Source organism: Mustela nigripes, chromosome 8, assembly GCF_022355385.1.
Source record: "Mustela nigripes isolate SB6536 chromosome 8, MUSNIG.SB6536, whole genome shotgun sequence".
In the NCBI taxonomy this organism is placed as follows: domain Eukaryota; kingdom Metazoa; phylum Chordata; class Mammalia; order Carnivora; family Mustelidae; genus Mustela; species Mustela nigripes.
The window spans coordinates 64757926-64785589 of record NC_081564.1 but is presented as its reverse complement, the minus strand read 5'-3'; the positions used below and the strand labels follow the sequence as shown (position 1 = coordinate 64785589).

The 27664-nt window shown below is 51.6% G+C and overlaps 1 protein-coding gene across 2 annotated transcripts in view; it reads left to right on the top strand.

Moving 5' to 3' along the window:
- Positions 1-27664, top strand: part of LOXHD1 (lipoxygenase homology PLAT domains 1) — a 149399-nt gene that overhangs the window by 82400 nt on the left and 39335 nt on the right. For both annotated transcript variants that reach the window (XM_059410058.1, XM_059410056.1), the window contains exons 18-28: positions 955-1115; positions 3441-3927; positions 4417-4571; positions 6504-6637; positions 11674-11840; positions 12564-12668; positions 15183-15311; positions 16392-16556; positions 19830-20011; positions 23795-23911; positions 24844-25006. In XM_059410058.1, coding sequence (XP_059266041.1) covers positions 955-1115; positions 3441-3927; positions 4417-4571; positions 6504-6637; positions 11674-11840; positions 12564-12668; positions 15183-15311; positions 16392-16556; positions 19830-20011; positions 23795-23911; positions 24844-25006 — 1965 coding nt within the window. The remainder of the gene's footprint in view (positions 1-954; positions 1116-3440; positions 3928-4416; positions 4572-6503; positions 6638-11673; positions 11841-12563; positions 12669-15182; positions 15312-16391; positions 16557-19829; positions 20012-23794; positions 23912-24843; positions 25007-27664) is intronic.

Here is a 27664-nt window from a genome sequence, read left to right as displayed (position 1 = left end):
TAGAGCTTACTTTAAAAAATATATCTTTTCCATTAATTATATTAATATATAATATATTATATATAATCTACATCAATATATGATTATATTAATATATATTATTTATATATAAATATATCATATATATATATATATATATATATATATATATATAAAATGTGCACCTGCGTGGCCCAGTCAGTTACTCAATTGAGTGTCCAGCTCTTGGCTTCAGCTCAGGTCTGATCTCAGGGTCGTGAGGCTGAGCCCCCCATGAGGCTCCACACTCAACGCAGAGTCCACTTGGGTCTCTCTCTCCCTCTTCCTCTGCCTCTCCCTACCCCACGTGCACATGCTTGCTCTCTCTCTCAAATAAATAATAGATTTAAGAATATACACACGCGTGCACACACACTCTCACACACACACACATACACACATATAATATTGTAATTTCAACCTCTTGTCCTTTACTGAAAATAAGGAAAAGAGGCAAACATACAGCCTTTGCTTCTTTCTGATCTGTGGTGTCTGCCCAGGGGTAGGCACACAGCAGAGAATGCTAGCTGGCATGTTGACTGTTCCTCATACCTGGCTCCAGGAGTCACATGTGGTGCAGTGAATGACTGGGCTTTGGAGTCTGATTGCTTGAGTTTGCCATTTCTACCACCTACTCAGTTTCTCTGAGCCTTAGTTTGTCAGCCTCCGAAATGGGGATGGTAGTCCTCATCATTTTGTTGATGAGAGGGTTAGATAATGATGAGGATAGATATTAGATAATGATAGATAATGAAGGGTATATAATGATAGATAATTTCATTATGATCGATAATGAAAGAAAAATATTAGAAAATGATAAAGATAATGCCTATGAAGCCCCAGGCATGGTACAGGGTCAGGAATGTCTGTTTTGTTCCTCTCCCTGCCATTGTGAATATTACTGACTGTCCCGTTTGCCCCCATGTGCCCACCCAGTGGTCCATTATGAGGTTGAGGTTTGGACGGGGGACGTGGGCGGTGCAGGCACCACCGCCCGGGTCTACATGCAGATCTATGGTGAAGACGGCAAGACAGAAGTGCTCTTCCTCTCCAGCCGCTCAAAAGTTTTTGATCGCGCGTCCAAGGACACATTCCAGGTATGTGGGGGTAAGGCAATGGGGGTATCCACAGAGCACCAATGGATGCCCTAGAATGTAGGGATTGAACTTGATCTCATTCCTGGCTTCTTAGAATCACCTGGAAAGCTTTAAGAGAAAAAAAGGGCTGCCTGGCCTACAACCGAATCAGTGAAATCAGAACCTCTGCGGCGGGTGGTATGTTTTCTGGGTCATGCCTCTAGAAGCTTTCCTGGGGAGTCTAACATGCTGCAATTCTGAGTACTGCTGGAGTTGATGGTTCTAATTTGGCCAAGTGTGGCATGAGGCCCCTGATTACTGCAGCCATTGCCAGCTCTGGTTCTACCACTCTCCCTGTGTGTGGGCAAGGCCATGCTTCCCACACGGGATCTGGGGAGGAGTCTCATGGCTGTTCTGAGTGCAGCAGGACTCTGTACTTCCCTTTGAGCAGAAAAGAAGAGATGAGGTTGTGAACATGTTGCTGATGGGAGAAGAGGATGCAGGTGTGATGGCCCTTGGGGGACACAAGAATGTTCTAGAAGGGAAACTACTGCAGGTGTGTGTACACAGGGAGCATATTCATGCTGGGTGTTCTCTGTGTGTTTGTGTGCCACAGACAGTCCTCAGCAAAGATTCCTATCCCCGTGCCCAGCAGATTAGGGCCTGGCTGAGCTGGCCCAGGGGCTTGGAACGTTAGCACTGGAGGCGGCCTCACTGAGTCCAAGCGCCCATTACACAGCTGAGGAGGTAGAGGCCCTAGCAGTGCACATCTCTGAGCCTTGGATTCTTCATGAGTGCAAACCTAGCTTTAGACTACCTCCCCAGCCTGCTTCACAGTCCTTGGAAGGAGCAAAACAGTCCATGTCAGAGAAAGTCCTTGGGCAATTGTGACCAGCTGTGGAGACATAAGAGAATGGGGCATCTTCTGGTGCCGCAGGGCTGTGTGGCTGGAGGCAGTGTTGGACGTGGTCACAGCTGGGCCGACAGATGTGGGCAGAGGGGTAGGTCAGCAGGCCTGCCTGCAGAGGTTGGTGGCAGAGATGCTGTACTTGGAAAATTCTGGACAGGAGATTTCATGTGCTGAAGAAGGGGCTTACCGGGTCCAGAGCCCATCCTCTCAGTAGCTGACAAGAAAAAATGCCTGTTGGGGCTCCTGGGCTCTATTTTGGCTCATCAGTTTCTCAGAAAGGTGGTTTTAGCTATACCGTAGCTTCATGAACACAGTCAGAAGACCTGAGTTCTCATCTAGGCCTGAACTCCAATTACAGGGCATTGAGTAATGCATGGGATAGCCCCAGACCTTAGTTTCACTAGGACACCTGTGGGAAGATTGGTGGCACCAGACTGAAAAGTGTCAGACACCCAGAAGAGCGCCCATCAGTGGGGAACCCGAAGAGTGGCACAACCAGCAGGCCCCCCATGTGAGCCCTCCCCTGAGCTCTGCGGGGGCTAGACCTCACTGCAGTGTGAGGCTTAGCACAGAGTGGCAGACCGAAGACTTAGGGACCCAATCTTCTGAAGAAAGCTAAATCCACCCCCACTGCCCTTTGAACCAGCCGTGTGCCAGACCCCGTGGGGGACAGAAGCAAGAACAAACAGTCCCTGTCTTTAGGAATTCCCATCCCAGTGGGCAGGGAGCAGCTCATGTGGACAGGGAGGGCATTCGGAACAGGCCAGGACCATAGCCAAGCTGGGGGGGGTCCTCTGTGCTGTTGGGGATGGACAAGGCCATGTGCTGGGGGAGGGGCTCAGGGCTTCTGGGGATGTGGGTGAGGTTTTTTTGTTTTTGAAAGATAACACTTTTTTCTTGCTTATTACAAAAGTTATATGTGATTTATAATTAAAAAAAAAAACAACGTTGGAAAGAGAATGCAGAAAAGCACAAACAAAAAAAGGAAAAGTAGTGATCAAACTCAGAAAACGGGATGAATAGTTTTTACTTGGCGGCAGAGGGAATAAAGGCATTCTGGGTGGGGGGAGCGCGTGAAGACAGCTATGGAACTGGGAGGAACAGGGATGAGTGTGAGCGCACATGTGTGCCTGCATGTGCCTACATGGGGTAGGGGAGAAGGGGAAGAGATGGAGAGACAGGGACCCCATTCTGACCACCACGCAGGGTTAGAAGGAAGGAAGTCTGGGTGGAGGGTAGGACCTACAAGAGGTCCTGGAAGGCTGGTCCAGCAACCAGGCCGAATGTGGTAGAAGAGAGGGGCTGGTGGAAGCTTCTGAGCTGAGGCCCGGGCCTCCCCGTCCTGCGGCTCCGCATGATGGCCCGTGCCTGGCTCTGCAGGGGAGGCGGGGAGGAGGCTAGGGGCCGCCCCAGCCACTGCCCTGTGCTTTGCCCAGCTGGAGGCGGAGGATGTGGGCGAGGTCTTCAAGATCCGGCTGGGGCACACGGGCGAAGGCTTCGGACCCAGCTGGTTCGTGGACACGCTGTGGCTGCGGCACCTGGTGGTGCGGGAGGTGGACCTCACGCCTGAGGAGGAGGCCCGGAGGAAGAAGGAGAAGGACAAGCTGCGGCAGCTGCTCAAGAAGGAGCGGCTGAAGGCCAAGCTGCAGAGGAAGAAGAAGAAGAAGAAGAAGAAGAAGAAGGGCAGCGACGAGGAGGACGAGGGGGACGAGGAGGAGGAGGAGTCCTCGTCGGAGGAGTCCTCGTCGGAGGAGGAGGAGGAGGAGGAGACGGAAGAGGAGGAGGAAGAGGAGGAGTTTGGGCCTGGGATGCAGGAGGTGATTGAGGAGTACAAGTTCGAAGCCCACCGCTGGCTGGCCCGGGGCAAAGAGGACAATGAGCTGGCTGTGGAACTGGTGCCGGCAGGCCGGCCGGGCCCTGAGCGTAAGCCTGAGGAGGGGTCAGCCCGTCTGCTGAAGGGGGCCCCGGGAAGGGGGTGTCCAGCTCTCCTGTCACCTGGAGGCCCCAGAGGGGGGCACCCATCATGGTTCCCAACTAGGTCCCCTGAGCTGTGTCTGAACTGCCACCACGGACAGGTCTCTGTCTTGGCTTAGCTCTGCCCCATCCTGTGGCTCTCGGGAGGGCTCGGGGACTCCAGGAGGAGCGTGGATATAGTTCACCATGATTCCCAGGGGGAGGATGAGGTAGGAGGGCGGCCCAGGACATTTTCCCGTGACTCCTAGCCTCTTGGGCGTCATGGCAAAGGAGGGTCTTGTGTGGGGAGGAGGGGTCCGTTCAGCTCCAGGTTGGTGCAGGGGAGATGAACCTGTGGTGCCTTCCCGCTCCCCAGGAGCTGGCTGTATCTGAGAGCCGGAGCCTCAGATCCACCCTGAGCGGCGCTGTCCTCAACGCGGCCTTTTTCTCTGTCCCCAGCCAACACCTATGAGGTCCAGGTGATCACAGGGAATGTGCCCAAGGCTGGTACCGATGCCAATGTCTACCTGACCATCTACGGTGAGGAGTATGGGGACACAGGCGAGCGGCCCCTGAAGAGGTCGGACAAGTCCAACAAGTTTGAGCAGGGACAGGTAGTGTGTGGGCTCTCTGGTCCTTGGGCTCGTGGTTGAGACTCTGCTGATTCCCAGGCCGCCCCCTGTCCTCCCACCAGCACAGCGTTCAGCAGGGACCTTTGTCCAGTCCATCCAAGTGTCATGGCAGTGGGTCCCCTGTGAGCACCTGTGAGCGGGACGTAAGAAAGGCCCGGGGTGGGGGTATGGAGCACCACGGAGCGCGCAGGAGATAACCAGAGATAGTTTAGGCAGCAGAAGCTCAGGGGCTAAGTGGCCAGAGCAGGGGTTCAAGGAGGAAGTGCTGACGGTGCTTTGGGGAAAACGTGGTAGGAAGAAGAGCTGTATCCGGGGCCATGGCGGGTGACTGTGGTATAGACATCTAAGGATGGCAGTGGCAGGTGTTCTCCAGGGATGGGGCCGCAGAACAGAGAGCGGGCTGGAAATGTGGAAGGCCAGCTCGAGGACAGTGACTCTTCCCCTGTGCTGTGTTCATGCTGAGCTGGGGTGGGCGCTGCCTCTGGAAGCCTGATGAGCGCGGTGACAGGGAGTGGGGCATGAGAGCCTTGAAAGCAGGTTGAGAAGCCTGGACCGCGTTCTGCCTACTGTGTTAGGAGCCACCAAGACTTTCAAGTGTTGAAAGAAGTGCACACAGGCCCCTCTTCCAGGGATAGTGGGAGATGTGTAAAAAATCCAGCTGTCTTCCTTGTGCTTCCAGATTTTACAACATGAGATGGAAGACTTTTCCATCTCACCTTTCTCATTCCTACCCCTGATCTCAAAGCCACGTTCCCTCCTCTACACAGAGCAAGAAGAGAAAGAAACCAAACCCACAAGAGCACCCATGGGCCCCTCTGATATACTTCAAAGGCTGTCTGCTTTCTCTTCCAACACTCCCTTACCATGACTTGAGGATTGGGGCTTATTTCATGTTTTGATACTTTCCTTTAGAAATTATAGCCACTATGATCCCAGATTGGAAGAAAACTGTTAGAGAGGGTGTAACTAGCATGCGGGATGAAATTTGCATACAGACTTGGATGTTAGATAATAATACTAGGTTGATGTTACATTTCCTATATTTGGCCATTGACCTGTGATTATATGCAAATCACCTGCTCTTGGGAAATCTACGGTGAAGAGTTCAGAGGTGAAGAATTATGGTATCTGCCATTTACTTTTACTTGATTCAGAAAAAAAATAAAATGGACAATGGGCAAAAGAGACAGGGCAAGCAAATATTACAAAATAGGTGAAAGACTTGCAAAATTTCATTGTACCATTCCTTCAAGTTTTCTGTAGTCTTGAAATGTTTTTCAATGTAAAGAGTTTAAAAAGTTATAGCCCAGAAGAATCCCATTCACTTACTGGTCCTGAGGCTGTCCGCCTCCTGCCGGGCATGTGCACCTGCTCCCGTCTAACCAGTGTCTTCCCACCTACGTGTGAGCAAGGGCAAGTGTCCTGTTTCTGTGAATGACTTTGGATTTGCATCCACTTTGGCTCATCCCCGGTGCTTCATCAAAATATGTGGTTGAAGGGGTGTGTGCACACAGGCGCACACATAATGCGGGGTTTCGGCATACTGCCAACAACAGCCCTACACACATGCATGTGCACACACACACACGCACACACATACCCCATAACACAAATGCAGGTGCCAGCCAACCTGCCTTCTCTCTCCCTCAGTCATCTTCATGGCCCTCCTCCCTCCTCCGTCCACCCTTTGGGACACAGTGAGAGTAAGAAGACCCCCAGGAAGGCAGGTTAAAAAAACACTGTGCAGACCGTACACCAGTTAGCCGGCTGCATTTTCCACAGTAGGTCTCAGGCTGCCCCAGGCGCTGGGAGGGTGAGGCTGGTGACCAGACTGTGTGTGTGGGAGGGGAGGTGCCGTTGCGGGGGAGAGCGGGGCCGCACCATCCTTCTGAGTGCCTCCCCGGCCCTTCCCAGACTGACACCTTCACCATCTATGCCATTGACCTGGGGCCTCTGACCAAGATCCGGATTCGCCATGACAACTCGGGCAACAGACCAGGCTGGTTTCTGGACAGAATAGACATCACGGACATGAACAACGAGATCACGTGAGTGGGCTTGGTAGGGGAGGCCAGGGCTGCTTCTGAGACCGTCCTGGAAAGAGGGCCGAGGCGGGGGGTGGGTAGCTGGGCGGACATCGCCTCCCTTTCTTCCCTCTCACTGGGCAGCCCCCTGGAGCTACTGCCCTGGCAGGGGACAGTCTGGCAGGACCGCCCATCCAGGTCCTGAGATCCATCAGCTCAGAAGGTGACTTCTCCTGTCCCTGCCAGTCTCCATGCACAGACTTAGTCACCCATCCATCCCTCTGCATAGGAAGTGGCTTCTGGTACCGTTGTTTTAATGTCCTAGACCAGGAGTGAGCAGACTTTTCTGTGAAGGCCAGAGAGTAAATATTGTAGGCTTTGGGGCCCTTCGGTCTCTGTCACAGTTAATCTATTTGCCTTTGCAGTGGGGAAGCAGCCACAAGTGCTGCCTAAACGGATGGGTGTGGCTGTGTTCTAATAAACCTGGGTTCATGGGCACTGAGACTTGACTTCCATGTAATTTTCACGTGTCACAAAATAATCCTGTTCCTTAGATCTTTCAACCATTTAAAAATGTAAATTTCGTGCTTAGCTTCTGGGATGTACATAAACAGGTGAGCAGGCCAGATTTTGTCCCCAGGACAAAACCCAGCTGGCCCGGGTTCAAGATTCCCAGTGACCACCAGGAGCTAAGTTGGGAAAGGGGTATTGTCCTCCTGACAGGTGAAGGAATCATGCCCCAGGGAGGGGAAGCCACGGCTCTAGAGCCAATTCATGCCCAAGCCACGACCAGAACTCCAGATCGTCAGTGATGAATCTGGTGTGTTTCCATGGGTAGGTTCCATTGCCTCTTGAGCAAAAGGGGTCAGGGGACAGTAGACAGGAAAAAAGGCCTGAGGTGTGGTAGGGAGATGTGGAGGGAGGTAGAGAAGAAAGCAGGCAAGATCCTGAGCGGGTTGTGGAGCTACCAAGGGCCTGCCGGTGCCTGGAATATAGTGGGCGCCCAGTAAGCAAATGTGCATTGACTTCAATTTTTGGCCTGCGATCTGGTATCTCTCAGAGAGTGCCTTCCCCTCTGTGCAGGGCTCACCCTATCTCCCACCTCCACCCTGCCTGTCACCCAGTTACCCCATCCCCCAACCCTACCCCCCAGCAACCCTCAGTTTGTTTCCCATAGTTAAGAGTCTCTCATGGTTTTTCTCTCTCTCTGATTCGGTTCCCCCGCCCCCGACCTCTGCCCTGTTTCTTACATTCCATATAGAATGAAACCCTAGGATAACTCTTTTTCTCTGGCTTATTTTGCTTCCATTATTCCTTAAAAATATTCACTTTTCTTAGCTTTTCAAATCAAGACATTAAGTGATTTGGGAAAAAAAAAAAAACCCCGTTGGAATTCTGATTGTTATGCCATTAAATGTACGTGTGGAGAATCATATTTAGAACATGAAGTGCTGCCCCAGGTATGCATCCCACTTAGCCAACTGTTCCCTCTAGTATCTCAGCAATGCTTTACAATTTTCTACAGTCCTATTAAGTTTATGCTCAAATATTTTGTATTTTTACCACTCTTTTGAATGGTATCTTCTCTTTACTCATCTTCTTCCCTCTGTCTCTCTTTTTCTTCCCTCTTCAACTCCTGGAGCTCCTGGCTTCCTCATCTTCCCTCCCTCCCTTGCCACCCCATCTTGTTGGTGTGAGGCAAACTCCATCTCTCCAGCTTCCCCAGCCCTGCTCAGAGGCTCCTGCCTGGTCGCTGTCCTGCACTGCGGCCCTCCTGTGTCTGTGGCAGTCCAGCCCGCAGGGGTGAGTCCCTCCTCTGCTTGATAACCTGCAGAGGCTCCCACTCACCCCGAGTAAGAGCTAGAGCACTTCCAGTAGCCTGCCGCATGCCCCCTCCTTAACTCTTGGTCCTGATCTCTGTCTCGCTCACTCCTTGCTATTCCTTGAAGCTGATGGTCATGGTCCTACCTCAGGGCCTTTGCATGTGCTGTCCCCTCTGCCTGGCACTCCCTCCCACAATGGCTCACTCTCATACTGTCTCTAGGTAAGGTCTCTGTTCAGGTGTCACCTACTTATCAAGATCCCAACCCCCTTTGGAACTTCTACTTTTTTCCACCTCAGTTATCATTTGACCTACCTTCAATGGCAGTATATTTTTAAACATTTTATTTTGTTTATTATTCATTTGAGAGAGAAAAAGAATGCACAAGGAGAGGGGAGAGGCAGAGGGAGAGGGAGAAGCAGACTCCCCACTGAGCAGGGAACACAACGCAGGGCCCAATCCCAGAACCCTGAGATCATGACCTGAGCCAAAGGCAGACGCTTAACCATCTGGGCCACCCAGGTGCCCCTCAAATGCAGGATTTTGCTATTGTTCCTCTCGCCACAACTGAATATAAGGACCCTGCCAAAGCTAATGACTTCATCTGTTTTGTTCCCTGCAGTGTCCTCCCCAGTACCTAGAAGAGGGCCTGGCGCACAGTAGGCATGCCACAAATACCAAGTCAACTAATGAATAAAGATTATGTTTGATGTATTAATCATTCATTCAGCAAACACACGCATGCTCAGTGCTGAGGGTCAAGTGGCTGTTTCCGACTCTGCCCTTGAAGAGCAGAAAACTATGAGGGTCTAAGAGGCCGATGTTTTAGGCCCCATTCCTGTTTCTCCCACGCTTTACACATGTGGCCTTGGGGGGCCTCCGAGCCTCAGTTCTTCCATCCATACAATGGACATAGTCAAACCCCCTCGCGAGGTTGTGATGGGGACTGAGATGACCCATGTGAGGGCCCACCGCCTGACCCTCGGCAGAAGGCAGCCCGGGCTGCTCTCCCTCGGCAGGGCAGGTCCAGCCTGGCAGCCCATAAAAGGAGCCTCATAGCGCGGCAGGAAGGAGCTCCTGCGGCCATGGGGGCTGCAAGGTCAAGGGAGGTGGCAGCCATCTCAGGGTGGCGCCCCCAGCTGCCAGGGCTTCCAGGGGGCAGGGAGCTTTGTGGTGGGGGTGTTCTGGTGCTCTGTTGGAGGCGGCATTTCAGATGGGCCTTGATGTCTGGTGTTTGGAACAGAAGGCACAAAGGCAGGTGAACGGTGTGATGGGGGAGACTGAGAGGCGGGGGCCGAGGGGCTTCCACCTGCTGGCTCCGGGCGTGCTGGGGAGCTTCAGTCCCCGTGCAGGTATTCCAGGAGAGCGGGGAGGGCACCCCAGGAAAGCCAGCCTCTGCGTCCCTGTGCGTGCGAGTGCTTGCAGGTGTGGGCGGGCTTGAGCCTCACGCTTCTGTCTGTCTGACTGCTTTCTCTCTCCCGGAACCAGTCTCCCCTCCTTTGCGTCTCCTTCTCCCCCTGTCCTTGTTCTGCTCTGACTTCCCACTCGCATTGTCTCTTCCTCTGCCCCAACCCCACTCCTTTCTTTATTTCTGTCTCTCCTTTAATTGGCCCTAATTTAGAACCAAAGCCTATTATTCATAAGTTAATTGGTTGAATAAAAATGAAACTTTCCCTTTCATAATTTAAAGACTGGGACGTGGAACCACACGCAGTTTTCACTTGAACTCCGATGTAACTACCGTTCAGTCGCCGTCGCCCCTAGCGGAGCTCCTCCCACCCTCTGAATCCATGTCCATGTCCATGAACACAGCATTCCCCTCTCCACCCAGCGTGGGCCCGCGGGCGGACGTGGTATTCTCAGGTTCTGCTCCTCTAAATGTGTTGGTGCTGGGAGGCTATAATGTCTGCTGGGGAGCGGAGGGCTCTGACAGAGGCGAGACACTCAGCCCACATGGCTTCCTCCTCTCCAGACATTGATCAGTCCCTGAATGCATCTTTGGCTCCCAGCCGGGTGGAGGGCTTGGAGGAATAGAGACGGGGTGGAATGGCCCCAGTTGACAGATGGGCTGGCTGCATTCCCTGACCCTCTGAGTTGTTCTGGGAACTGGGGTGCCCAAGAGGAACTGTCCAGCCCACAGGCTCCAGAGAGCCCACGCACGGGCAGAGGAGAAACACAGGGCAGTACGACACTAAGAATAACAACAGTGATGGTATGAGCAGACTCTTACCGGGCGTTTAGATGAGCACTTTAAAATGTTTAACTCACATAATCCTCCTAACAACTTTGAAAGAAACAATCCGATCTTCATTTTACAGAATGGTAAACTGAATCACAGAGTACGGTTGCCAGATACAATACAGAATGGCCAGCTACTGAATTCCGGAGAAGCAGTGAATAATGTTTTAGCGTTAAGTATGTCCCAAATACTGGATAGGGCATACTTATGCTAAAATATTATTCATTGCTTCTCTGAAATTCACATTTAACTAGGAGTTCTGTGATTTTATTGGCTAAATCTGGCAGCCCTAACACAGAGAGGAAAAGAACCTTGCTCAAGGTCACATGACTTTAAGTGGCAGAGCCAGGATTCAAACCCCGTGTGGCTCCAGAGATGAGTCCTTAATTACCCCATGTCGTTACCTCTGTGATTCCCTACCCCCCTCTTTGCCTGGGTGTCTCCATTTCACTAGGCTCCACCTCTACTGAGGAGTCAACTTGGACCTCCCTTCCCTGGATGGTGCCAGCTGTCAGCTGTGCCGGCTCCTTAGCTACACCTTCGTACCTTCCAGAAGCATAACTGGATACCATTCCATTCAAATCCATTTATTCAGCCCTTAGGTATTGAACACCAACTGTGTACAATGCTCTCCACTAAGGTAGCATTGGCTACCAGACCCACCTAGAAACTGCTGGAATAGTCCCTGGAAGCTCTTCTTCCAGATGCTTCCAATGCAACCCTGACGAGGACTTGACATGCTTCAGGCACTGTTACCCGGCCATTTTCGCTGGGGGTGTCTTCAAACCATCACCTCAGATTTGTTGTCCACTCCAGGCAGGTGACTCATGGGGTGACCCCTAGGCTAGGTAGTATGGGGAGGGCCATGCTTTTGGGAAGGGAGTAGGCAGGGGAGTGTCTGGGCCCCCGAGGGCCTCTCATTTTGCAGCCCAGGACTGCTCCATTGTGAAACCTTTCCAAAGAGATGTTCCTGACCTTATCTTGTTCTCCACCCCACAGGTACTACTTCCCATGCCAACGATGGCTGGCAGTGGAGGAGGATGATGGCCAGCTGTCCCGGGAGCTGTTGCCGGTGGACGAGTCCTATGTGTTACCAAGCGAGAATGAGGAGGGAGGGGGAGGTGGTGACAGCAACCCCCTCGACAGCCTGGCCCTGGAGCAGAAAGGTTTCCTCAACTAGAGCTGGTTTCTTCCCTCTAGCTCCCTCTCTTCTGCCTCGCCCCCATCCTCAGCCTCCGTCTTCCTTTTCCCTGTGGGCTCTGGACATCTCCTCCTCTGGCAGTGTGTCTGTCCGACCTTCTCATTCCTCCATGGCAAGAGTGGGGAGGTGACAAGACATGTTCCCACAGGTGTAGCATAAGGCTTGGGATAAAGTACATATGGCTTAGCATGGAGTTCTTATCAGGAGTGGAGTGAAATGGAATAGGATAGGCTAGGATAGGACAGCATAGTTGTAGCTAGCTCTAATTTAGTTTTGTGTCCTCCCCTCCAGACGCATTATAAGCCCTCAGTACATTTTTGTCAAGGGAAAGAATGAACTTTCAAGAATTCTAAGATGCCTCCCTTCCTTGAAACTTGCATCTGTAAAACTCTTCTCAGCCTGGAGGAATCAGACCAGGCTCCCAGCTGATGAGCCCAAGTCTCCCCTAAGCGTTCTACAGCTCTGTTGACTGAGAGCTTCCTGTGTGAGCTGGAGGTAGAGGAGACCTCCCCTCTGCCTTGAGGAAGTTTCTAGATTAAAGGGAACTGCAGAAGAACACATGCTGCAAGAAAAGCAACTCATAGAAATGGAGAACATGAATGCAGAAGCATACTCAGTGTGTTTTCTCCCTCCTCCCTCCGTGGAGGGGTGCTCTACCACTCACTTCTCCACACTCCTCTCCTGGCAGATAAATCTACCACATTCTCCGTGACCGTAAAGACTGGGGACAAGAAGAATGCAGGCACGGATGCCAATGTCTTCATCACGCTCTTTGGCACACAGGACAACACTGGTAAGAAAGCAACGCAGGGCCGAGGCTCACCCACATTCCTCCTCAAGGAGAGTAGGAGATTCAGTAGAAATTTCCAAGGAAATCCTGGTCACGTCTCTGTTCTTCTCTCTTTAAAAAAAATTTTTTGCAAGAATTCCCCTTTATTGTTTTACTTTATGTTACTGTGGGAAGAACACTTACCATGAGATCTGTCCAGTTAATAAATTTTCAGTGTGTAATGCATCACCGCTGACTATAGATACAGGTTGGATATCAGATCTCTGGAGTTCACTAATCTTACTAAGCTGGAAGTATGCTTGCTGATTCGTATCTCCACATCTTCTCTTCTCCCCAGCTCCTGGGAACCACAGTTCCAGTCCTTGAGTTGATGAATTTGACTCTTTTGGACACTTTGTATAAGTGGGATCATGCTATGTTTGTCTTTCTGCATCTGGCTTATTTCACTCAGAATAACATCTTCAAGGACAATCCACATTGTTGCATGTGGGAGAACTTCCTTCTTTTTTAAGGCCAAATAGTGTTCCATTATATGGATATATCACTTTTTTTTCCCTATCTGTTCATCCGTTAATGGACAGTTGGGTTTTTTCCACATCTTAGCTATTGTGAATAGTGCTATAATGAACACGGGAGTACTAATATCTTTTCAAGATCCTGATTTCAGTTCTTTTGGAAATATACCCAGAAGTGGGATTGCTGGATCATATGGTAGTTCTATTTTTAATTTTTTTAGGCTCTTTCATACTATTTTCCATAGCAACTACACCATTTTACATTCCCACCAACTGTGTACAAGGGTTCCAATTTCTTCACATCCTCACCAATTGTTGTCTTTTGATTTTGGATGGTAGCCATCCTGATTGGGGTGAGGTGAGATCTCGTTGCGTTTCTGATTTGCATTTCCCTGAAGCTTGGTGACAATGAACACTTTGTTCATATACTGTTGGCCATTTGTATGTCCTCTTTGGAGAAATATCCATTTAAGTCCTTAGTCCATTTTTTGTTATTAGCTCTTTGTTTTTGAGTTGTAGGAGATTGTGGCAATGAAACTGCTATCAGATAGATTTTCTCCCGTTCTGTAAGTTGCTTGTTCATTCTGTTGATTGTTTCCTTTGCTGTGCAGAAACTTTTTAGTTTGGTGTAGTCCCATTTGTTTGTTTTTGTTTTTGTTGCCTAATGCATTTGATGTCCTACCCATGAAATCATTGCCAAGACCCACGTCATGAAGCTTTCCCCCTGTTTTCTTCTACAAGTTTTAGAGTTTTAGGTCTTATGTTTAAATCTATAATCCATTTTGAGTTGACTTTTGTATACAGTGAAAGATAAGGGTCCACATTAATTCTTCTACATGTAGATTTCCACTTTTTCAGCACCGTCTGTGAAGAGACTGACCTTTTCTTGTTATGTGTTCCTGCATGCCTCACACACTTGACAGATTGCATGTAACCAGTCCTGTTGGAGAAAGGCAGTTCCCTTTTCCTTAAAAGTCTACATGTGAGGGCCACCTGGATGGCTCAGTTGGTTAGCATCTGATTTTTAATTTCACATCAGGTCATGATCTCGAGGTCCTGGGATCGAGTCCCGCATTGGGTCCCACACTCGGCAGGGTGTCTGCTGGAGATTCTCTCCCCCTCTGCCCCTGCTTGTGATCTCTCTCCCTTTCTCGCTCTCTCAAATAAATAAATCAGTCTTTAAAAAAAAAAATCTCCACACAAGGTGACTTGTCTACCCAGATTGTGGACTTTGGTTCCTTTAGAGATTCTTCCTAAATCTCTATAAGTCAGTCTTACTCCACTCCAGGGGGCAGAGAGTCTCCTTTCCTTTCTCCCATCCTCATTGCTATGTCTACCACCCTCGAAGTATGTGGAAGCCATAGGAATCATCTTCCCTTCAGCGTGTCTCCTTAGGTAATATGCTCGATCCTGTGGTCATTCTTTCTCTAGGCCTTTCTGAATTTTTTTTCCATTTTTTCCATTCCTTTTTTTTTTACCATTTCCTGGGCCTTTCCTAGAGGCATCCCTCTGTTTACCTTTTAAAACCATAAGGAAGGGCCTCCCAGTCCAAACAGTGACTGGTCTGTTGTCCGTGACTTCCGCCAGCTTTCTCCTTCTGTTCAAGGATGTCCCTAATTCCCCCAGGGAACAGGGGGAGGGAGGTTTTGTCACGGGCTTCCTTCCCACATGGGGAAACAGGAGGAGTATGGAAATAGAGCTGACACTGACTTAGGGCCCACCACCCTCTCCTGGATGGTCTTGATAAGCCCTTTGGTATGTTTCCTGTTCTTTAGATACAAACTCGAAATAAAAATACACACCTTGAAAGCTGATTACAAAGCTCAATAAAAAGACAGTACCCACTAAATGTGCAAAGGTACCTGTGGGTGGTCCCTGCAAGGTCTAAATTTTATGAAAGTCAGAAATATTTGGTTATTGGGAGGAGGGACTAAAACGGGCAGTCAGTCTAGGTTTGAAGGTCTCAGGCCCAACCAGTCATGTGGGGCCATTTGGTTGGCAGGAATGACCCTCCTGAAATCCTCCAAGACCAACAGCGACAAGTTTGAAAGGGACAGCATCGAAATCTTCACAGTGGAGACGCTGGACCTGGGAGATCTGTGGAAAGTCAGGATTGGTCATGACAACACAGGTCTGGCTTCCTTCCCCCTCTGTTTTCTGCTAAAAATGTGAGGACCACAGACAGGTCCCGGTGGAGTCTGGGAAGAATGTGCAAGAAAGTTGGATGTCAGCTGCCTTCATGATGGCACAGCTCCCTTGGGCCCTTCGGTCCAGTGGAGCCCAAGCTGCCTGCAGAGATTCTGGTCTAATTGGCCTGAGCTCAGGCCTGGACACCAGTGAGTTCCCCAAAAGCCCACCATCAGTTATTTCCTTGTGCGGCAACATCTGCGAATCCCCCATCTAGCTCAGTGGTTCTCCGACTTGAGTGAGCCACAGAACCACCTTGGAGGTTGTGAAACAAAGATTTCTGGACCTTACCCACGCAGGTGTTGGTTCAGTAAGTCTAGGGTAGGGCCCGAGCATTTCTATCACACACGATGGTAAGGGTCCTGGATCCCACTTGGAGAACTACTGATCTGGTCAATTCTTCCCAGAACCTACTGACACTACAGCCAAGCTTTGTTCTCTCTCATTAAGGGAGGACTTGTTTTCTTGATCTTTTCACTAAGTATTTTAGGCCTGAGGAACGAGGCCCTCTAGCTCGCCCCTGGGATGGAGAGACGGGGTTCTCTGCTCAGCCCCTACTTCCTTCTTTAAACACTCATCTGTCCAGGGAAGACCATCAGTCCTTCGCAAGTTTCCCTCCCCTTCAGGCTCCACGGGCCGAGGCCAGGGAGCTCAGAGTACCATCCTCGTCCCGGGGTGACATTATGAAATCCTTGTTTGTACGAGCTTTCTCTTTCATCTCTGAGCTCCCCCTTTAGAGTGCCTTCCGCTCTGGACAGTGTGCTTGCTGTCACCTCCTGTCACCTCTTCCCCAGGCTCCTTTGCTCTTGCTGATTTCACTGACAGCAGCCTGGAGCGTGACCCAGCTTCCGCCTTCAGCTGGGTGTACGCTGGAACAGGAATCAGCGACAGCAATGGCCCGTGCGCGGGGCAGCTGTGGATGTCAGCCGTGGGGTAGGGAAGAACGTTTGGAGTCCCCGAAGCTGCCCACAGTAAACCCTCTGCATTGGGCTCCTTGGTGAGATCTGTGTCTCTATCTCTCCAGGCAAGGCTCCAGGCTGGTTTGTAGACTGGGTAGAGGTGGACGCCCCATCTCTTGGGAAGTGCATGACGTTCCCCTGTGGCCGCTGGCTGGCGAAGAATGAGGATGACGGAGCGATCGTCAGGGACCTCTTCCACGCAGAGCTGCAGACGAGGTTGTACACACCATGTAAGTTATGTATGCGGCAAGGCTGGCCCTCTTCCCACGTCCCATCACCCACTACCCCAACTTGGTCCCAGCCCCTCCTCCGTCCCTGTCCTGGGCCAGGCCCACCTTGCAGAGTTGGGTTTCTTGCTCCTCTCCCAAATTCCCTGGGCCCTCTGTGGGCCATGGGCGGTGTCTAGGATCAAGAGTTTGGAAATATGGGACTTAGTCCCACCTCCACCCCAAACCAGCTGGTGACAATAGACAGAGCGCCTGACCTCTCTGGGATCAGTTTCCTCCTATGACCCCAAAGGGAAGAAAGATCAAAGTCTAAACTGTGAGAAGTCACTACCAGCCCCATCATCCGTCTCAGTCTAGTCAGTAACAGGACAAAAAAATCACCGCTATCAGATTTTATCCTGACTGGAGGGAAAAAGAACTTGAAAAGATGATAAATGTGATTCCTTTTACCAGCTAAAGGAGAGGAGGAAGGGGAGCAATTGGGTGAAGTTCTGACCTTTCCTTTCCAGTGTCACCAGAAAGTATGTGTCCAATGTTTATTTACGTGTACGTACATCCTAGGCGCTGGGAATCAAGCTGAAATCAGCCAAACTATAAAAATCTGTCTGAATATGCTAACATTGGAACCAAACCCACAGAATAAAATTTTTTTTTTCCTAACCAAATAATTAGCTATGCCGAAAGATTTCCCCCAAACAGCTCATAAATACACGGTATAAATCAGTGATGGGTTTTTGTTTTTTGCTTTTTGCTTTTTGGGGTTTTTTTTTTTTTTTTTTTTGGTCTTGTTTTGTATTGTTTTGGGGCGGGGGTCGCCTAAAGCAATTAAACTGGAAAAGACCTGATCCATCAAGATATTTTCTGGTCTAAAGCCTGAAAGAAAGTGACATTTCCCTCTAGTAAAATCTCTGCATATACAGAGCAAACCCTGGCTCTAGCCACTGCCCCCAGGAGCTGCCTGCAGTCGGGGACAGACACACTGACCCTGACAGATGTACGCAGACCTGACAGCAGTACTGGGCGAGGCACTTCTAAACAGAAGTAGCCGTTTCTCCCTTTGCGCCCTAGGACGGGCCTTGCTCTGGATTCGTATGGCCTAACCTTGAATATATTCAGTTCTAGCTTGATATGAAAACAAGCCCATTTACCCTTTGCCTTAGGCTCGTATTTACCAATACATACATACACACATACATACATATAAAGTGCAGGAGAGGTTCACCTTTCAGACTGGAGAGCCATGGAGGCAGCTTCAAAGGGCGGCTCTCACTAGGCAGAAGCCCAGCAGGGAGGGTCTGCTGCTCAGAGCCTATTTTCTTGTTTGGGAAAGTTCTAGAGGGCCCAAAGCCAGGGAGCTCCAGGGGCTGGGGAGCTGCAGTCGCAGGAGCGGTGGCCGGGTGTTGTTCTCAGGGGTCTAGAAGGCTGAGACCCAGATCAGGCAGTTCATCAAGGCTGCCCAATACATGTGAAACCAGAAGAACAGAGCAAAATGGCTCTGCTTCCAGACCTACTGAAATGTGCTGCCAGCACAGGAGAGGGGTGTCCCTTAGGAAAGGGACCACTGTGATGGTCCCTTAAAGGCACCACACAGCGTGGAGCCGTGAAGGTCAGAATCATGCCATGTTAGGGTTGAGAGGCACCAGCTTTAAAGTCTGTGCTCTGAGGGTTGCTGGTATTAAAGATGGGGGGCGGGTAGTTTCCAGGCAGCTGGTGGATTTGGAGAAAGGATGAGCAGGAACAGCTCCCCAGTTCATGCCATCCAGAGCAACTCCTCAGCTTTAAAAAGTCAAGTTCTTTTTTTTTCTGAACATTCTTCCTAAAGGTATTTTTAAGGATTGCTCAAGAATATTCCACTGAAAATTAATTTCAGTTAAACCGTCTGAAAACCACAGATTCTGTTAAATGCTCTCATTTTATGGACAAAGAAAAAGGCCCAGAGAAGTATACCCATTTGCCCAAGGACACACAGCTCCTCAATGGCAGAGGTAGAACTAGAGACCAAGAAATGCATCTGAGCCCAGGCCCAGAGTGGTGAGGGCGGAAGGGTCGGCTCTTCCTGCCCATCTATTTCCAGGGCTTCTCCCACTGCCAGCTAGTCTCCATGGAGACACCCAAGAGGACTCCAAGGAAGTTGCCTCCATTATTGCGATGGCCTGCGTTTTTCCTTGACCTTGGTGAGGGGCCTGTCCAGGCCACTGTGGGGACAGGCCCTGACCAGTAGGTAAGAACAGTACTCACCTCCAGTTCTGACAACAGTACCCCAGGGGTTGACCACCCAGGATGGTGGGGTCAGACAAGCCTGTTGGAGTTGGAGTTCCCCTACCTTTGAACAGCCATGTGACCTGGGGCAAGTCACTTCACCTCTCTGAGCCCTGCTTTCCTCATCCATAAAGTGAAGTGTAATGGTGTCTCCTGTACAGGTCATCGTGAATGTTGTAGATGGGGAAGGTAGAACTCTCGGTGGAGAGTCGGGCACAGGGCAACAGACAGCAAGTATGATTCTTATAGGGCCTCACAGCTGCTGTTCGACAGCAGAGTGACATCATCACAAACTAATGAAAAGAAAATTCATTTGCTTTGGAGCAGATGTGGAGAGGGGGCCACCTGTGAGAAGGTGACTTTTAATGCGATCGCTTTTAAGGCTGAGACCACAAAATAAGGTAGATTTCCACTTACACCCTTTCTCTGAGTTTTTAATATAATTTTTTTATTATTGTGACTTAAAGTATATATACATTTATATACATATGCAACAAGTAAGTGTCACAAAAAATGTTTTCCCTTACTATGTGTGATGTCTGCATAGATGGTATTTTTTTATTCAATTCTATTCAATTCTGCTGATCTGATTGGTTCGTTGCCCCTTGAAATGTAACCCTCCTGTTTACAGTCTCTACAGCTAACGACCATGGTGAGGACCCTTTGTAGAGGAGAAAACTGAGATTCTTGAGTGGCTTGGCTGGGTCACACAAAAAATCAGGATAGATCCCGTGTATTCAGCCAAACTGCTGGACTAGCTCTGAGATGAGAGAGGCACAGAGACCATGGTCTGAGGTGACAGGGGCTTACTGCGGGCACTAGGTGTGACAGGACACTGCCTCCCCCTTCCCCTGCACCTGCCGTTGCTAAGCAACCGTGTGAAGAAGATGCAGGTCCCTGGGTGGCAGCTTCCAGTGATGGGGCATGGGGCAGTGGGGCCAATGAAGAACTTGATCTTGTCCACATCTGTTTTCTGTTCTCACCTCCCCTCTGACTTCACCCTCTGCCCACCCTCAGTTGTCCCTTATGAGATCACCCTGTATACCAGCGACGTCTTCGCCGCCGGGACAGATGCCAACATCTTCATTGTCATATATGGCTGTGATGCAGTGTGCACCCAGCAGAAGTACTTGTGCACCAACAAGAGAGAGCAGAAGCTGTTCTTTGAGAGGAAGTCAGCCTCCCGCTTCATTATGGAGGTACACGGACCCTCCCTCCCCCATAGCCAACACCGGGAGGTGCCCCCCACCCGGGTGGGGGCACCACAGGAGGGGGCAGGAAGAGCCATGCATCCAGAGGGACCCTAATGGGCTGCTGTTGGCAAGGAGTCCAGGCGGTTCATCCAGCCTTGCTGGGCCTCACTCAGTACGTCTGAGTCACCAGGAGGATGGAGCACCTCACCTGTCCCACAGGAACAAGTTTCAGGACCTAAGCTGAGAGTGGGTGGACAGGCCTTGGGGAAACTAGAGGCACAATTCCAGTTCCACTGGGACCATCTCCAGTGCTAGCAACACACCCATATCCCTGGGGAGAGCCAGACGTCCAGAAACTCCATGTGTTCCCCAGCTCCCCTTCTGGCCTGGGGCCTTGCTTGGTGCATGCTTACTGTAGGTGTAGGTCCCAGCAGCTGGGTATCCCACGTGAGCTCAGTGTCTCCTCTGTGCGCTAGGTTGGGTGGGGGAGACAAGAGAAGGGGAAGACCCAGCCTCTGCCTGCAAGGGGCTTGCATCCAGCTGGGGAACCCGGAACCTCCACATAAGGCTAATGAGAGAGGCTGGTCATCCTTAGAGTAACTGTTCCTTTTGGTAAGAAGGCACCATTATAGGACTTTATCTGTTAACTCACTTAACCCGCACAGCAACTCTGTGCTGTAGTTATCCCTGCTTAAAGATGGGGAAAGTGAGGACCGAGTGTTGAGTAGCTTGCACAAATTCATAGAGCTAGGGTGTCGTGGAAGCAGGATTCAAACCCAGGAGAACTGGCTTAGAATATGTGCTCTCAGTGTCCTACAGGACACTGGCCCCTGGTGATGAGCATGAGTAAGGGACTGAGTGTGTGATGGGTATTCAGAGAAAGACGCAGGCTCTCTGGAGGTGGTGACTTTGAGCTGGACTGAGTGCGACCGTAAGCAGGGACAAGACAGGACAAGAAGGGGAGGCATTCCTAGCGAGGGAACACTGGGGCCAAGGCCAGACGTGTAAATAAATGCAGCATGTGGAATGAGGTTTGGCCAGATGGACAGTAGGAGAGTGACCCGAAGGGCAAAGGACTGGCTGAAGCAAGACTTAGAGGGGACAGCTGTGAAGGAAAAGAGCCGGGACTCTCCAGACCGTGGGGACCTTTGGAGAAATACCCCTTATCTTCTGATGGGAAACAAAGTCCAGAGCCCCTACCTCCTCCCCCGGCCAGTGTCTGTGCCCGGCCAGTGTCTGTGCCCGGCCAGTGTCTGTGCCCGGGGGAGCTCTCCCTGCTCCCTCCCCTCCATCCCCAGGAGCCGTCAACACTTGTGGGAAGGTTGGCACCTCGGTAGTCTTTGTCAAGGAAAATGCAAGGGTGATTCCTTTACGCACACAAAGTAACAGCTCACCCCGCCAAGATGGCATGGCACATGAGTCACCCCAGCCTGACGCCATCAGTGGGGGGCTGCGATTACACCCCAGCATGACTTCCACGGAGTTTTATCAACGAAATGCCCGCTAATCGGCAGCTATAATTGGCCAGTAATTTGTTGCTAAGTTTTTTCTTTTTCCTTTTCAAACCTCTCCGGCTGCTGGGGGAGTGTGAGAGTTTGGAAACACATGAAAAAGCTTTGTGTCCCCGTCTCTCCATGTCTCTTTTCCGACTGATCTTTAGGTGAGACATAGAGCGCTGGGTCGCAGGCACATGACCCCGGGTTCTGGCTCTGGCTCTGGCTCGGACTCCGAACAAGCCTCTCCCTCCCTCTGTGGCTTTGTCCTAAGACACAGGGAGTCACTGGGAAAGTAGCAAACATAACTAATACTAATTTCCCCTGCCTTGTGCCAGCCCTGCTCTGAGCACTTGGGAGTTCTTGTCACCATCCCCTGCGCTGGTGGTATGATTATCACTTTGTCTGGCTGAAATGGCAAGTTAGGAAACTTGCTTGGATCGTCGTAATGATCAAAGGGCAGAGCCAAGATTTAGACCCGAGCAGCTCCATTCCAGGACCTTGTCTGCTTAGCTCTTCCACCTCCTGGGAGAATGCCAGGATTTCCTCTGACTCCAAGTCTCTCCCTGAAGCCCACCACCCGTGGCTAGCAGCCTCTCAGCGGCCTCCTTGCTCACTGAGGGTCACCGCTGAGACGGTCACCCTGACATGGCATGCCTGGCCGAGTGGCTGGATGGTTGAGTCTCCAGAAGAACCAGTGAAGCCAGGTCCACACATCTCAAAGCTCAGAGATGGGATGGGGAAGGAGCAGAAGAGGCCCCTGGGCAGAGGGAGAGGCAGGTGAATCTTCAGTCCTCCATGCCCGCAGGGGGATCTTCTGTGAGACAAGGGTTTCCTCCATAGCTTCTATGCCGTTTCTGTCGTGAGGGAGTGAAGCCTCCTTAAAAATGTCCAGAGCACTAACGTCAGCCTGAGGCCACCGATCTGTGTTTAATGATCAGACTGCCCTCGGGGGCTCCCAGGGGACAGCACTTCTGTGGGGAAGCGAGGGTGAGCTAGCCAGTAGGGAGCAGGGCCTGGGGGCCAGTGCTGCAGACAGCAGAAGCCTTGTTAATTCTCGCCATTTCTAGCAATGTGGTGCCCTGCTGGTCCCAGGAGAGAATAGTTGCCAAAAAGAACCATGGCTGGGATCTTAGACCTCGAAGTGACCTCAAGGGACTACCAGGCCTCTGCCTTCCTTTGAGTAAGACATTGTTCTCCCCCATTTTATAGAGAGGAAAGCTGAGTCCTGGAAGGTCAGGTGCACTGCCTCAGGTTACATGGGTTATAGGTGGCAGAGCCGTGACCCCAACTGGGAAGGCTGAGGATGGGGATGGGAGTTGGGGACATTCCTCAAGCAGTCCTGATGGGCCTGCTCTTGGCTGCCCACTGTGGTGCGTGTGTGTATGCCGGGAAGAAGGAAACCCGTGGTTGGAAGCAGTTCCGTTTCACTCAGAGGTCACTTGTCTGTGGTTCTAGAGGCTTTGCATGTGGTGAATGACTTCATCTATCATTCAGATGCCATTCACTCGTCACAGGACTCACCCATCCCAGAGCTGACTGCTGTCTCTGAGCACTGAGGACTTGCCTGCACCAGCCAGGTGGTCAGCTCTGCAGAGAGGCCGCAGAAGTGCTGGGGTGGGGGACAAGGGTGCCATGGGATGCTGTAAGGGCCTGTCATAACGAGATTTGACTTTCCTTAGGTGGTCAAGGGGGCTTCCCTGGGGAAGTGATCCTTGATCTGACACGTGAATGGTGAGGTTGAGGTTTAGGTAAAGAAGAGGAAAGTGGAGGGGCAGGAGGAGGCTGTGCAAAGGCCCCACGGCAAGAGAATGTTGAGTCTGAGGGACTGTAATTTGAGGCATTTAGAAGAGGGGCAGTTGGAGACAGAGGGGCTTTGAAGAGCCAAGAAGAAGGTCAGGCTGGCAAGACAGGGCATGGGCAGAACCAGAACTCATCTTCTGATATCCAAGTCTGTTCTCAAGCCAGGAATGAGCTGCTGCCATGGTAAGTAATGGAAGACGGAGAGGTGGGCTCCACCACGAAAAGGGGGACCAGTGTCCCAGAGGTTGACTGAATTGAGTTCTGGAGTCTAGGCTGGTTTTACGTGGGGAGAGAGGAAAGGAAGCCTGAGTGTGGCATGCACAGAGGAGAGTAGGGGCTGGCTCAGCCACACAGGGGGACATGCTGGGAGAAAGTGGCCCCTAGACGTTCAAAGGGACACAGGAGCCGATGTCCTGGGGAGGCAGGATGTTGCTGAGGTTCTACTTTCCTGGAACTTTTGGCTCCCACCTGGTACCTTCTCTCCTTCCCACAGTTAGAAGACGTGGGGGAAATCATTGAGAAAATTCGGATTGGCCATGACAATACGGGCCTGAATCCTGGCTGGCACTGCTCCCACGTGGACATCCGCAGGCTCCTCCCAGATAAAGATGTGAGTTCCTGACTCATCTGTCCTGCTGTTTCTTCTGTCGCTTTCCAGAGGGATTCGAGACTGCTTGCTGATAAGAACCTGCATCCTTATGGGGCGCCTGGGTGGCCCAGCTGGCTAAGTGTCGGACTCCCGGTTTCAGCTCAGGTCATGACCTCAGGGTCATAAGATCGAGCCCCGTGGCGGGCTCCACACTCCGCAGGGAGTTCGCTTGAGATTCTCTCCCTCTCCCTCTGCCCCTCCCCCTGCTCACTTGTGCTCTCTCTCTCTCAAATAAATAAAAATTAATCTTTAAAAAAAAAAGAAAGAACCTGTAGCCTTATTAAGTTGAGGTAAAATCTGAGGACAATTCACCCAGTTTACCAGTTTACCAAACAGTGTAGGAACCAGCTCAGGTCCAAGGCAGAATCTTTTAGAACCTCATGTAGGGGGTTGGGGAAGAGGGTCTAGGCAGGGCTGTCCCTGTGCCCCACCCCCAGGGGCGCACTGCTAGTGAGTGACCAAGCATGCCATTCCTGCTGCTCAAGGTCAACTCACAGAAACCCAGTGGGACAACTTGGCAAACATCCTGAAACCACAAAATTCTAAACATGGAAGGCAAGTCTCAGGGGTGGCTGTGGTTGAGAGATTTGAGAACAATTTAAAAATATTGAGCCCCTCCCCTTACCCACGGAATCTGAGTCTGTGGGATGGGGTTCTGATACCATCTTAAGTGACCCTGGGGACTCGGCTTTCAAGAGCCTGCCCCTGATGCAATTGAAGTAAGACTAAATCTGTTGGAATCAGGGCAGAGCTTGGCCTCCCCTGTGGCTTTTGCATTGTCTGTGGGGCCCACGACCCTTGTCCTTGGTCCCCACGAGTGTTGATGTGCTGACAAGCCACTGACATCGGAAGAGTCCACACTAAGGAATTTTCCTCTTGCCTCCTCACCCCAGGGGACAGAGACCTTGACTTTCCCTTGTGATCGATGGCTTGCCACGTCAGAGGACGACAAGAAGACCATTCGAGAACTGGTCCCTTATGACATCTTCACTGAGAAATACATGAAAGATGGGTCCTTAAGGCAAGTCTACAAGGAAGTGGAGGAACCTCTGGACAGTAAGTGTGACGCCCTCCGTATGGTCAGCCGCGGCCCCTCGCCCTCTGTCAGGCACCTCCCTCGTGCCAGGCCAAGTGTTCGTGCCAGGACACAGGGTCTGTTATTAACTCCAGTCTGTGGAGAGGGGATCTGAGGCCCACAGGGGGCTCTAAGCTGCCCACGTTCACACAGCTGATCAATGGCGGGCTGCGCTTCAGGGTCCTGGCTGTCTCACAACACGTCCTTCCCTGGCCTCCAGATGCCTGCTCTCCTGTGTCTGGATCCCCCTGGCCCTTGGTCTTCCCTCCTCTTCACTGATTCTGCTACTCCTCTGCAGGGCTCGGTCCTCCCTGCTCTGGCGGGACCCACCCGTCTCTGCTGGGTATGAACCAGGAGGCCCCTGGGACACATGTGTAGCTAGAGCTGCACCCAGGGCTTGGGAGCGGCCCCCGAGCGTCCAGAGCCGCGACTTTCTTCTCTCTAAGGACAGTTACCTCTGCCCACTCCTCACCAGGGTTGCCTGCAGGCTCTGCATCAGCCGTCCGTGCTGACCCCACTTCCGTGCGCTTCTTCCTTTGCTCGTGGGCCATTCTCCTCTCTCGTTTCTCTGCGTGGCCCGCTGAGTGCTGTCGTCCGCCCTGCGCCAGGTGCTGTTTACCTGAGGTGGTGTTCCTCAGACTCCGTCCTTGGCCTTCTCTTCCTCTTTCTTTTTACGTTGCATGGGCACGCACACGTGTCAGTGCACGCGCATACATGGGTGCACACGCGCACACACATACATGCGCACACACACACCTACTTCCCGGACCACGGGGACAGCCGCACCTCTTTTCTGACCAGCGATGTCGCTGTCCCATCAATCCCCAGGTGACTCGGTGAGCCCCGAGTGAGCTTCAGCTGTGTCAAAAATCAAACTCACGTGCAAAAAACGGGCTTTCCGCCACCAATGACACATGAAAGAATACCAGCGGTCTCCCCGCGGGGGGCAGTCTGCGCGGATCAGAGATGCTCTGGGAGCTTGGAGATCCAGCTCACATAGGTTGCGTTGCATCCCATCTTGGAAAAAAAGGGAGTGAAAGCCCAGATTCCAGGCCCCATGAGGAACCAGGGGGGTGTAAAGCAGCCATAGCTCTAACATTTCCTTTCATCTCAGCTGCCACTTGCTTAGAAATAAAAACAAGTGTCGCCTCCGTAATGTGCCTTTCCCTACCCAAATCCCTTTGCTATTAAGTCTGGGGGAGAATTCCCTTTCCTACTTGGATCCCAGAGGACAACCTGGAAAGCTGTCCCAGCGGCACACTTGGGCTGTTCTGTATTAATAACATGCCACAAGCCCACTCCGTGCCTGGTGATGTTTCTAGGGAAACATCTCTCTGCTGAGAGCTGTGGGGCTTGGGTGGGACAGGGAGGGGGGAGGATCCAGAAATAGCTGGATTTGGCTGCACAACCGCATTGCTCAGCGCCCAGAAGCTGAATCAGTTTTCCATTCCCCAAGGACTGGAAAGAGCAACGGGGGGTGGAGGAGGGGGAGAAGGGGGGCCCTTCAGCCACAGCCCCTGGTGACACAGCACCCCACTCCGCGCCAAGGGCTCCGAGAAAAGGTCCTACGTCAGTGTGGAGCAGGGCTGAACCCACAGCCAGGAAGTGACTGGGGAGGAAACATGCAGGGGAAGACAGTCGATTGTTGTGTCTAAACTGTGACAAGATTCCTAATGTCACCTCCTGTCAGTGGGAGCCAGACAGACCTGGGGAATGTTGACTCTTCAACACCAAAGAGGAGCTTTTATTTATTAATGCAACACGTGAAATGCTAATGGGTGTTGCACTGAGCTGATGAGGCAGGGGTGGAGGGCAGCGTGACTAGTCCTGGTTCCCGGCCTGGGTGGGGACAGGCCCCCGAGAGCCACGCTCACGGGCACCGTGGCCATCTGTAGAACAGAGTGCTGGGCAGGGAGGCTGGGTGGGGAGAAGGCTTGGAAAGGGACTTTCAGAGTTCAGGTTTGCAGGGGAGTTTGTGACATCTAGTGAAGACAGACATGTCCCCTAGGTGACAGGGCCGTGGATCTGAGCCAGGAGGGAACTGGGATGGAGATACAGAGTGGAGAAACTCGCGGCTTTCAGTGCCCAGGGTGTGCAGGAGGAGAGCTGAGGGAAGCGGATAGAACCAGGCATCTGAGAGGCGGGAAGGAGATCAGGAACGCGGAAAGCTGCTCCAGAAGGAGCCACCAGAGAGGCAGATGGAGAGCAGGGGAGAATAAGGCGGTGGAGTCCCAGGGGAAAGAGGAGAATAATAGGAACCACGGGGTGGGCGTGAACACGTTCCATAACCATGAGTATGAGCAGCTCACTTCTCCCTCCTTTTCTCCATTTAATTAAATGTGGTCTGAGCCCACTTGCAGGGGTTGGGAAGAAAGTCCATCCCAGTCACGACAGGGAGAGAGAATTCCTCTTTTTGGTTTCATGAGAATCCTGAGCCTCGCAGGAGGGGCCTGGCCCTTAGTCCAGGGCAGGTACTACGGACACCTGTGTCCTCCTACCCCACGGTGACAGTAGCTGCTGGTTCTCCGCAGACACAGAGGCATCATTTGTCTAGGTGGCCAGAGACACCTCAGCCTCAACCCGAGACCGTCTTCTTGGCCATGAGGCCTACTTGCTTCAGGTTCCCAGATAACCCCGCA